Source organism: Lolium rigidum, chromosome 5, assembly GCF_022539505.1.
Source record: "Lolium rigidum isolate FL_2022 chromosome 5, APGP_CSIRO_Lrig_0.1, whole genome shotgun sequence".
NCBI classification, from domain to species: Eukaryota; Viridiplantae; Streptophyta; class Magnoliopsida; order Poales; family Poaceae; genus Lolium; species Lolium rigidum.
The window spans coordinates 245,634,960-245,647,859 of record NC_061512.1 but is presented as its reverse complement, the minus strand read 5'-3'; the positions used below and the strand labels follow the sequence as shown (position 1 = coordinate 245,647,859).

The 12,900-nt window shown below is 43.4% G+C and overlaps 1 protein-coding gene across 1 annotated transcript; it reads right to left on the bottom strand.

Annotated features, from left to right (window-relative positions):
• Nucleotides 1-8,564: 8,564 nt before the first annotated feature.
• Nucleotides 8,565-9,424, bottom strand: LOC124654709. Its single transcript, XM_047193705.1, has 2 exons — nt 9,269-9,424; nt 8,565-9,238 (listed from the first exon to the last, which is right to left on the bottom strand). The coding sequence occupies exons 1-2, from the start codon at nt 9,389-9,391 to the stop codon at nt 8,780-8,782; spliced, it is 582 nt and encodes a 193-aa protein (XP_047049661.1). The 5' UTR covers nt 9,392-9,424; the 3' UTR covers nt 8,565-8,779.
• Between the last annotated feature and the right edge of the window lie 3,476 nt (nt 9,425-12,900).

Genomic DNA, 12,900 nt, shown 5'->3' with positions numbered 1-12,900 from the left:
AACTGCTCCGGAAACCGCCACCACCATTACCAGAGATGCTCTATGTGAATGGCCCGCATCCACAATGACGAAGCGTGATGAGAAGAAACCACGGAGCCTTGGCTTGATTTCCGACAGGGAGGAAGACGTCCTTCTGCTAGGTTCAGATTCCCGTCCCAATCCTCCTGCTGGTTTTACTGTAATGTTCGTTGCGTTCTTGTACCGTGGATTATCCCTGCCAGCACACAAATTCCTCCGATGCCTTTTGCTTTCATAGGGGATTAAACTTTGACGGTTGACTCCTAATTCTATCCTTCACCTTGCAATATTTATCACCACCTGTGAGGCTTTCCTTGGTATTGATCCCCTAATTCTATACCATCATTTTTAACCTCCTCTTTTTATTTGTTCTCGCCATTTGGCACCATGGAAGGATCTGAGTTAGCACATCCTAGCATATTATTCTCTTTCCATACCGTTTCATATTTTCATTGGATGCAGGTTGCGATGATCTTCCCCTGCAAAAAAAGGCTACGATGATCTCAAAGTTTCATGCTGGGCTAGCAATACTTAATGACTGTGAACATTTATTATTGTAAGAGATATCGAGATCCAACTGCTATGGCTGAGTCTAGTACGTATCTTAAGTTCCAAAACTGATCTTTTATGTTACATTTTGAGGGAAGTACATAACGATAATGTCAACCAAAATTAATGTACATGTATCCATGGATTGTTGATCGTATCGATGGAAGGTAGTACAATGATGTTCACCACAAGTAATATAGTTAAATATATAATGGTGTGCTCTTTAATTAAACTAATGTATGCATAGCCTATATTGAATATAGTCATCTCCTTTTGGTTATAACATTTTGGTTTTCCGATGCTATTAGTTTCAAAGAAGATGTCGTAACTGGTGTTGGGAGCTCCAGTGACGAACAAAGGGAACCCTCGACACTAGAAGGAGCATACGTTCCATCCATCAATTCCAAATACATGGACAGCGTCAGGCAAAAATGACTGCACTTCCCCTTAACGGAGTATAGTCTATTATGTTTGTTATGTCGTAGTTCCTGCACATGTGCCTTGCTCTGGTTTAACAGAATCGGCGGTTTAGTATGTTCCGTTCCTGCATAGGGTCTCCTAACAGTTTCAATATCATGGGCAATGTTCCGTAGGGTCTCCTAACAGTTTCCAGATGTATGGTACAATAGACATGCTACTTCAACTCTCAAAATTGCAAGTACGATGTAGGGTTATTAATAATACGAGGGTCATCTAGTTCGATCATTAGTTTGAAGTAACAGTAGGAACACTAAGTCCGGGTTTAGGGTCAAAGAGGTGTTTGATTCTCCTACCTTTCAGGGTGAAAACCCAAGGTCTGGCCTTAACTGGTTGTGCCTGGCAATGACCTTGTTGGAGGCATTGTTTTGAGAGCGGGGACTATCTTCAGGGTGAAAACCTAAGATCGTTGATCGGGCGACGATGGTGTTCGCGCACTGTTCCCTTCTTGGAGGCGTCGTTTTTGGAGATTCTGTATTTCAGGTGTTGTCTTGGCGGTGGATGTATTGCTGTTGTTAGGCCCGAGATACTGTAGCGGGACTTTTGTTTCTTAGTTTTCTTTTCTTCTTTTTGGCTGTGTGCATCCGTAGTGCCATTAGGGTGGTGCGTTGTTGCAGAGGCTGGGTGTAATTGGTATCGTTTTGATATTAATATATTCCCTTTATCGGAAAAAATATAGTTTCTAATTTATGCATCTCATGGTTCAACTGAATTAACTGTGAATACGACCCAACCTCCATAGTAGATGTCATCCAAGGTTCTGTTTGTCAGTCCATAGCAACGAAGTGCAAATCCCATTTTCTCGGGAACTAACTGAACTGTGTCCCCAAAATGTAATCTAAAGGCATCCCACACATACCAGAAGTGTATTCGCAATCACACAAAATGGGACACACATCCTTTCGACACCGTTCCAGGGACATGGCTAGCTATCACACAAAAAGGTACAATTGCCATGCTAGCACTGTCCATAAAAGGATGATCGAAATTTGTCCAAATTTTAGAAACTCTCTGAGTGTATAGATACATCCAAATTTAGACAAGCGAGAGAGTGCTAACAAATTGTGAGCTACCAATCTGTTGCAAACCGATTAAGATTCAGTGATTCCATCCAGTCCAGGTAGCATGAGCAAGATTCAACTGCACAGTAGGAAGCAGCAAACATATATCCACCAAGATAAGCTGGAAGGCAAAATCCAACGGCCAATAAAAAGAAATAGTAGAAAAGGATAATAATGCTCGGTTATACATTAAACCAAGGGAAAATGCATCTCTTTGATGAAGCAACGGAGCACATACATGTTGAATAAGAGCATCTCCACTCGTTTGCCCTCCCCACGCCGAAATCCGGGGCAATTTACGTCCGGATTGGACGTAAATTTGGCGTGGGGAGGAGTAGTTTTCCAGCCGCGTGCTCAGGCGAAGATGGCGATCTAAATTTAAAAAACGGAAACTTGACAAACTACGGCTTAAAACGGGTGAATTTAGACTAAATTTAATGATATTTACTATATAGAGGGCGAAGTTCATACATAGAGGCCGAATTCGACTATATTTCGAATTCGGTTAGGGGAATACAACTGTAAATATTAAAACACGGCGCTCTACATGCCCAAATGGCGGTAGAACACCGTGTAGTCCATGTCACCGTCGCCTCCATCGTCGTCGGAGCCGTCGTCGTCGAACTGCGGCGGCGCCGAAGCCGCCTGGCTGCTGCCTTGGCCGGCGTCTTCCCACCGGCCATTGGTGCGAGGCGGGGACGGTGATGGCTTGTACCAGTCGTCGTCGGAGGCTTCGAGGTCGGTGACGGGGACGGCGGCGCCGGATGGAGGAGTCGCAGGCCGGCGGTAGCGAGCGACGTCCTCGAGGAGCCTCGCCTGCCGCTCCGCCTCCTCCTTCTCCCACTGCTCCCTCAACCAGGCGCAGGCCTGGTCGAGTGGCATGGCGTTCTCAGCGGGGACGAGGTCCTGGAGGGACCTCGCGATGACGGCCTCGAGGATGGCGGCGTCCTCGGCGCTTTCGACCTCCTCCACCTTCACCTTCGCCGGCTTGCGGTTCCGATCGCCAGAGGTGTCGTGTTCGCGCTTGGGGCGGAGCCGTCCTTGTGCCGTCGAGGGCTCGCGGATGACGATGCCGCCGCCGCGCGCGCGGTTGCTCGGCGGGGAAGCCGCCTCCTTTTTCACCGGCGCCAAGGATGGCGCCGACCTGGAGAGCGACCTCGAAGCCGATCCGGAAGACGACGAGCTGGCAGCCATGCGCCGTGGCTACCAGTTGTTTCCCCGGCGGCGGCTGGCTGATGCCCTCGATGAAGGGGGCATCGTCAGCACCGGGAAGTTGCCGCCCTCGATGTGCTCGAGGACGTTCTCCAGCGTCCTATTCGGCGCGCTCCACCAACGTCGGTGACCCGCGGCGTTGTTGCGCGGAGGCGGAGCCAGCAGGCCGTCGTAGGCCGCCAGCTCCCGCTCCCACCGCCGGAGGAAGAACGAGTTCCACCTCGTGTAGTTGTCGGGGTGGTGGCGCGGATCAGCGCGCTCTTCGTCCGTCATCGTCATCCGAGCCTCCTCGATGGCGACGTCGAGGGCGTGGCCCCGGGGCGGCGGCGGGATTGTATACTTATCTAGTATTCTACGGACTAGCAAAACTCTTTGGTTTGTATCTAGTATACATCCTTCATACACACTTCTGGTAAGGGATGTATTTCTGCCATCCTACTATCATATCTCATAAAAGAAATATGTAGCGATTACTAGAATAATCCACATAGACTATAAGCATTGCTAAGGAAGATCTAATCTTATCGTAGTCAACTCTTTGAACTTTGTCGTAAACAACTTTTCGACAAGTCGAGCTTCATCAAGGATATTCCATCCAAGTCTATCAATTTTATAGATCCATTTACTTTCAAAAAGTATTCACCTATCTTGGATTTCATGGCGCATAGCCATTTTAACGGAGTCAGGGCCCATCATAACTTCTTTGTATGTAGTTGGTTTATCATTGTTCAAAATCAATCCTTTGTCCACAAATCATTTATTTGATCACAAAGTAAACCATACCTACAAGGTTCAATAAGTACTTCGACATCCATGACTAAAACACTTTGTAGTCATGGGAGCCATGATCGTCGTGGCCGCTTCCGGAACCATTTCCGATGCTGCGCTACTCTGATCATTATGCTCAGGTTCATAAACCTTATCAAGTTCTATTGTCCTCCCACTCAAATACTTCGCTAGAAACAATTTCTTGGAAATAAGAAACATTGACAAACACTTTTATCTTTGTCTCCATAGTGGGAAGAATTCCCAATCAAATCTCTGGAATAACCAACAAAGACATTCATCCGATTTTGGTTGTAAACTTATTTACTTATGCTATGCATACCAAAATTTAAGAAAGGACTATTAGGGTTCATACCCATGCCATAACTCGTATGGTGTCATTTCAACGGATCATGGTGATGCTCTATTCAGTGTAAAAGCGGTAGTCACTAAAGCATAATCCACAAAAATATAATGGCGTCATATTATCTCATCATTAACCCAACAAGGTTTGGATACGTTTATCCGGTACTCCATCATCACTATGATACTCCAAGTAACGTGAGTTGTAGAACAATTTCATAACGATTTTAGATGTTCGCTAAAACTCGTAATTCAAATATTTCCACCATGATCCTATCATAGATATTTGACTTTTCTATTACGATGATTTCCACTTCATGCTGAAATTTATTTGAATCAATTCAAATGTTTCAAACTTCTTCCTTATCGAATATATCCACATATATATACTCAATTCATTGTTGGAAGTTTTCATGAAGTAGAAGAATCTCCCGCACACAACTATGCCCAGTGAACCACATACATCATCATGTATGTTTCCACTAAGTTAGTTGTCCGTTCAACTCTTGGCCTATGAACGGTATTTCAGTCATTCTCTTTAGAAAAGATTTGCAAGCGCCAGACGATTCAAAAATCAAATGACTCCAAAAATCCATCTGCATGGAGTTTCTTCATGCGTTCCTTTCTATCATGACCTAAATGGCGGTTCCACAAATAACTGGAATTCAAATTATTTGCCTTATGACATTTTAGCGTCAGTGTTATGCATGTATATTTCACCATAAAGATTTATAATAACTTATCCATCATACATGGAATACTGTCAAAATTTGAACAACTCAATGTTTTCATTTGACCAGAACCAAACAACAATTTATGAAGTTCTTTATTATAAATTTGAAGGGCTAGATAGAATGTCAACGACGAACATAATAACACTTTATTTTTGTTCCATACGTGCATTCCTATCATATTCCTTGTCAGTCATTTAGGCCATTGTATTCTTGTATTGCGTTGTTTTGTATGACACTTCATACACACCAATATGGTATAAATACCCAAGAATTTCATTGTGTGACCAAACTAGGAATACATTCATAACATGTATATCATCTATATACACCTGAGCTAGACTTTCTAGTCTTTTCTTTCTTTCTGCCAATAATCTTTTGTAGTTTCTCTTTTAGCTTTCCTCAATCTCAGAAAAAACACTTCAACATCAACAACTTCTAGGTTTGTTGGTCAAATACCAATAATCTTGAGGTTCTTACTTTGAAGTTGATCATCATATGACAAGTGTTCCGGATTTCACTATTAGTAACCTTTTAATGTGATGAACAATTTCACTCATCATTTTTATCCATCAAATCATGACGACTTTCTGAGACCATGTATGTACATGCTAGGCTCATAAAGTTTAACCTCAGTATTCGCATGTGCAAATCTGGCTTGCACCCGTTGTATGCACACGTAGAATCTATAACACCCGATCATCACGTGATGCTTCGAAACGATGAGTCTTAGCAACAGTGCATACTAAGGACGATCACTTCATGGATATGCGAATATCGCTAGTGCCCAACTAGTTGGAGGATTGGGACGTCTGGCGTCTTCAACCTTCGTACAATAACTCTTTTTTCTCACTTAATTCCAAAAAGTGTGATGTCTTAGATATGGCTCCAAGATGTAAAATATCATATTGAGGAGGAATAATGGTGGAATGTTTTTCAAGAAAAAATTAATCATAAATCTTTTTGTTATGACCAGTATAGTTGTATTGTTTGTCAACCCATAAGAGAACAAACGGATCATGTTGAGAAAATCTCATGAATGTGCCGGAAATAGCCGATTCAGTTTTTTCTTTAGAATTATGCGCGCCTTGCTTTAGTTAGTTGGTGTTTGCACATAGGAAGATGGGCTGATTTTGGGAACGTAGTCATACCGATCTATACGCGAGGATGGTTGATATACAAAAATCATCAAAAAACATATTTTTGTTTTGAGTACAAAACAGAAAAATAGATAGAAATATTATGTAAGCTCGGTTACTAATATTCCGTGAACTCAGTCTATTAGATAATTATGCCGAATTATCACAAACACCCATCCGAAAATAAGTTATTCGAATTTGTTCAGATGCGTCATGTATCTGGATGTGTTTTAGAGTGTAGAGAGATATAAATCTAGATAGAAAACAACATGATTACCTATTATGTTTAGTTTTAGCACATAGTCACACTAATTTATACGCGAGCATGATTCATTATAAAGTAATCATCACAAGAAAATTTATTTTTATTTTGACTACAAAAAATACTAATGTTATGTAAAGTCGGTTTATTTATATCCCGCGAATCCAGTCTATTAAATAATTATGCCTAATTATCACTAACACCACACATATTTCATCCATCTGGAAATAAATAACTCGGATTTGTCTACATTTATGTGTACTTGGACGTGTTTTAACGTACCGATATATGTGAATCTAGACAAATAGTAAGTCTTTTCTAGGTCGCCACCTTCTCATTTCAACACAAATATGATACTTGATATGCTCTCTTTTAACTGTCTCATTATTACCAATCTATTTGATTTACACATAGCGTCATCTAAATTTTTTTATGCTAGTTAACAACACAGGAAATATTCATAGACAGCCCCTGAGGAAAACGTGTACAAGATGGACTGTTTTTTAGACTACACGGATAAAAACAAAGAATTGGAAAGACACAATCCGTACGTGACCATGACTCTATTTCATTGTGTTTTCCAATGTACATACGCTTGTCCTGGTGTATGTCCGGGACGTGACGATATTTACGTAACACCTAATAATTTTAAATCTCAGCCATTAAAATTAAGATCAATAAAGTATATAATTTAAGTGCATGTGGATTAACCTGGTGTCTCCGTTAAAACCTCTTATTTTGCTTTTAGTAGATAATAGATAGATGTATAAATCATAACATTGCTCTTTTCTGCTCAGTTTCTTATCTTTTGTTTTCTGCTTTGAGATCAGATATATAAAGCATAGCATACAATAGGACATACTGGCACGGCATGCCGCCGTGCCGATCATTTGCTAGTTCCTATCATACCAGAACTCACAAAGACCCAGCCACTTCGCCCACTGCGTTGGATGTGAGCTAGTAAAACAGCACAAGTAGCACTCAATCATACCGTGAAGGCGATACACATAATCGACAAATAAAAACCAATTGAGGCTCCGGTTCCAGGTTTTTTCCGTTGAACCGCCGGCCCGGTCCGGTTTTTAAATTGTGCACATGATTAGACAATTTCTACGAAATCATCTGAGAGCATCGACTGTTCCATAAGAGGCTTCAACTCTAACTAATCATTAACTGTGTTATTTGTCCTTTGTTAAATTTTAACTGTGTTATTTGTCCTTTGTTAAATTTTAACTGTGTAGTGTCTCTATACTCCCTTGGGACCGGATTCTTATTCCGCGATCACGGAAAATTCAATATCTATAACCAGTAGACTGAAATGATTCTCATTCTGCCTTCCTTTGCACCGGGGCGAAGTAATAGTACGTGCACTAAGTCCGGGTTTAGGGTCATAGAGGTGTTTGATTCTTGTACACCATCATATAGTTTCTAATTTATGCATCTCATGGTTCAACTGAATTAACTGTGAATACTCACCCAACCTCCATAGTAGATGTCATCCAAGGTTCTGTTTGTCAGTCCATAGCAACGAAGTGCAAATCCCATTTTCTCTGGAACTAACTGAACTGTGTCCCCAAAATGTAATCTAAAGGCATCCCACACATACCAGAAGTGTATTCGCAATCACACAAAATGGGACACACATCCTTTCGACACCGTTCCAGGGACATGGCTAGCTATCACACAAAAAGGTACAATTGCCATGCTAGCACTGTCCATAAAAGGATGACCAAAATTTGTCCAAATTTTAGAAACTCTCTGAGTGTATAGATACATCCAAATTTAGACAAGCCAGAGAGTGCTAACAAATTGTGAGCTACCAATCTGTTGCAAACCCATTAAGATTCAGTGATTCCATCCAGTCCAGGTAGCATGAGCAAGATTCAACTGCACAGTAGGAAGCAGCAAACATATATCCACGGTCCACCAATATAAACTGGAAGGCAAAATCCAACGGCCAATAAAAAGAAATAGTAGAAAAGGATAATAATGCTCGGTTATTCATTAAACCAAGGGAAAATGCATCTCTTTGATGAAGCAACGGAGCACATACATGTTGAATAACACAAGAGTGTTCAACACAGTTTCAATAACACAGAGTGCTAGCATAATAGCAATAATAATATGGTAGTAATAGTAATAACTTATGGTCGCAGACCAGCAGCAATCCTCGATTCATCATACACTGGTAGTAGGCATGAGCTAATCATCTCCATCGCGTATAGCTGGGAGCGCGACGTAGGCGTAGCCCTGGGCGCGGTACTGCCGGATGATGTCGTTCTGCGTGTCCCGCGCGCTCTGCATGGCCCGGAACCCCCTCGCCACCGTCTCGAGCTCCTCCTCGTCCGTGATCCCCGTGCGTTTGAGGGCCTCGATGCTGTAGTCCGATAGCGGCTTGGAAGGAGGCGGCGACTTCATGAGCGCGCGGATGTACTTGTGGCTCACCAGCTCCATCAGCTTCCCGTCCTCATCTGTACGGAACTGGGGGAGGCCCACGGTCGCTCCGGCCGTGCGCTTCTCGATCTCCTCCACCTCGTCGGCGTACGACTCCTCCTCCTTGTCCGCCAGACCCAGGTAAGTGAGGTCCAGCACCAGCTCGACGCGGCTCGGGTCCTGCTCCTCCTTGTCGAGGAAGCCCAACAGCTCGTCGGCGAAGGACTCGTCGTCCTTGTCGAGGAAGCCCAACAGCATGTCGGCGAAGGACTCGTCGTCCTGGTCCTGGTGCAGGACCTCCTTCTCGGGGCTGGGCGTCTTCTCGAACTCCCTTCTGAAGAAGCGAGAAGCCGGCTCAGAAGGTGCGATTCCGACGTCCATCGCCTCCTTCTCTCCCTTCTAGATGTGCGCTGGTGCTGGTGCTGGTGCTGGCGCCCTGGGTGGAGAACCACATCTATATATAGCCTAGCGAACTCCCAACCCTAGGCGGTATCGGACACGACGGGCCCACGAACTACGACTTCTGCTCCCGGGTCTTTGTTTAACTCATGGCCCGGTCCATTGGCGTCTCCGGCTTGGACTCCGCCAGCCTGCATGGTGGGCCACGCAACCAGCTTGCGCATCACAATGGGCGCGCTTGCTAGACTAGCTCACACGGCTAAATCCTATTTGTATTTGTATATACACTCACAAAAAGAAAAGCTAATCCTATTTGACGCATTTTGCGTCCGTTAGCGTCCAAACGCCCGCGTGACGGCAGCGGTGGGCCGAGTCCTATTAGCCTCGACGGCGGCCGGAGACAGCAGGGAACAAGCTGATACGTCTCAAACGTATCTATAATTTCTTATGTTCCATGCTAGTTTTATGACAATATTCACATGTTTTATATACACTTTATATTATTATTACGTATTTTCCGGCACTAACCTATTAACAAGATGCCGAAGCGTCAGTCCTGTTTTCTGCTGTTTTTGATTTCAGAAATCCTACACAGGAAATATTCTCGGAATTGGACGAAACAAAAGCCACGGTCTTATTTTGCACGGAGTCTTCCAGAAGTCCGAAGGGGAAACGAAGAGGGGACGCGAGGCGCCCACACCATAGGGCGGCGCGACCAAGGAGGGGCCCGCGCCGGCCTGTGGGGTGGGGCCCTCGTGCCTCTCCCGACTCTGCTCTTCCGCCTATTTATTCCCTCCGTCGCGAAAATCCTATTACCGAGAGCCACGATACGAGAAAAGTTCCAGAGACGCCGCCGCCGCCAATCTCATCTCGGGGGATTCAGGAGATCGCCTCCGGCATCCTGCCGGGAGAGGGAATCATCACCGGAGGACTCTACATCACCATGATCGCCTCCGGACTGATGTGTGAGTAGTTCATCCTTGGACTATGGGTCCGTAGCAGTAGCTAGATGGTTGTCTTCTCCTCTTGTGCTATCATGTTAGATCTTGTGAGCTGCCTATCATGATCAAGATCATCTATTTGTAATGCTACATGTTGTGTTTGTTGGGATCCGATGAATATGGAATGCTATGTCAAGTTGATTATTGATCTATCATATATGTGTTGTTTATGATCTTGCATGCTCTCCGTTGCTAGTAGAGGCTCTGGCCAAGTTGATACTTGTGACTCCAAGAGGGAGTATTTATGCTCGATAGTGGGTTCATGCCTCCATTGAATGCGGGACAACGACGAGAAAGTTCTAAGGTCGTGGATGTGATGTTGCCACTAGGGATAAAACATCAATGCTTTGTCTAAGGATATTTGTGTTGATTACATTACACACCATACTTAATGCAATTGTCTCGTTGTTTGCAACTTAATACTTGGAAGGGGTGCGGATGCTAATCCGAAGGTGGACTTTTAGGCATAGATGCATACTTGGATAGCGGTCTATGTTATTTGTCGTAATGCCCTAAGTAAATCTCATATTAGTCATCATGATATGTATGTGCATTGTTATGCCCTCTCTATTTGTCTATTGCCCAAGCTGTAATTTGTTCACCCAACATGCTATTTCTTATTGGAGAGACACCACTAGTGAACTGTGGACCCCGGTCCATTCTTTTACATCTGAATACAATCTACTGCAATCATTGTTCTCTACTGTTCTTTGCAAGTGTAATGTCCCAGGTTTAGAGACGATCGAGGGGTAGATTTTAGAAAGGGATGTGCATTGCATAGTAATTCTGGGGAAATTTCGCGCTTTTAAACAAAAACTGCATCGAAGGGGGACAAGTTTCTCTCTCGACACCTTACGGGGTTAGGGTTTCGAGAGTGCGACAAACTTGCTTCTCACTTCACTAGTTAGGGTTTTGAGATGAGAGAGGAGAGTTTGCTTGATTGAATTCCAAATGATATGACATGGTTGAATTCAAACCAAGGTTGAATTTGAATTTCAAATTCAAACATTAAATAATTACTTTAAATAATTCAAATGAGGAAATTCATTAAGAATATAATCAATAATAATCAAGATAAACAATAATATGAAAGTCAAGCTCATTAGAGAAAACTTTGAGCTTTATTGATCATCACACACATTACAATGTCATTACAATATTTATAAGTGAAATAAAAGAATATTACAACACATTACATAAATGGGCAGAATAGCAAAATAAAGAAAAATTACAAGATTAATGATTCTAAACTAAGTTCTACAAGATCATTTTCATTTGATCTTGAACTTGATGAATTCCAAGCCCATTTTGAGCCATTGTTGATCCCTGTACAAAAACACAACAAAGAGAAATTATGCCAAGTGGCAAAGCCACTTGGCAAGTTAGAAAATCAAATGGAAAGGTAAAATGAGCAGATAAGCTCAATGTGGCCGAGCTGATCCAGGCCAAAGCCAGATGCACAGGATCTGGTTCACACAGGCACACAAGCAGCACACACATCAGGTGTGCATGCTCAACACACAGGCACTCGCACTGTGCATGTGACACAATACACACACAGCATCAGTGAGTCACCAAAGTGACCAGAGCCAAGCTGTCGACCAGGGAGAGTACAGCAGCAACATATATAACCTTTTCAGTGCTCAAACCCTAGTCATTTGCTCATCCATCGACAGCAGCGAGTGGTAAGAACACCAAGAACAGCCAAGAACACCAAGAACGGATGAACAGCTAGAGCTGTCTCATCTATTCACAATCACCGAGAAAATAAACCAAGATCTCAAGCTTGCTAGGAGGAGAAGGGCAAGCAAACAAAGCATCACGAAGCAATCCTCTACAACAACAATTAAATCTAGGAGGCTGGAGTGAGGTATACCACACAAAAGCCCGAGCAAGATCATATCTTGCTCATAATTAAGCATACAAAGCATCAACTGGAGCACGAAAGGGTAGATTACCCGAGTGTGTGTCATCATTTGGCTACCAAGCCATTTGGTGCAAGCACGGATGGGTAAGACCAATAGGTTAACATCCTTTGGGAACAACGAGTTATGCAAATCCATGCATAACTAGAGGAATCCGGCTAAGAGTGAAACCATAGTTAGCCTAAACCCCTCACTAAGCACCTACGACTAGCTAGGCCATCGGACTATAGACAATTACTGTCTATATTCTTTGTCAACATCAAAGGACCACTTGGAAGTCCAATACTGGATCAAGCCGGTGAGCAATTGTTCCATTCCGGCAAGCAAACCCAACCATAGCAAGTCACGAGAGGCGGGAGCAACCATTTCTAGCAGATTAAGCTCTGCTAGGGTCACATCAACTACCTAGCCACTTCAACGAGATCACCAAAGCATCACATCATCACCCACTAGGGTTCGGGATGAGCTAGGGTACCCAACCAGTGGTTGGCATCCCTTTAGCCTCATTATTCCATCCATGAGATCATCAACGCGAGCAGTTCACATCATTTATCTACTTAATAAA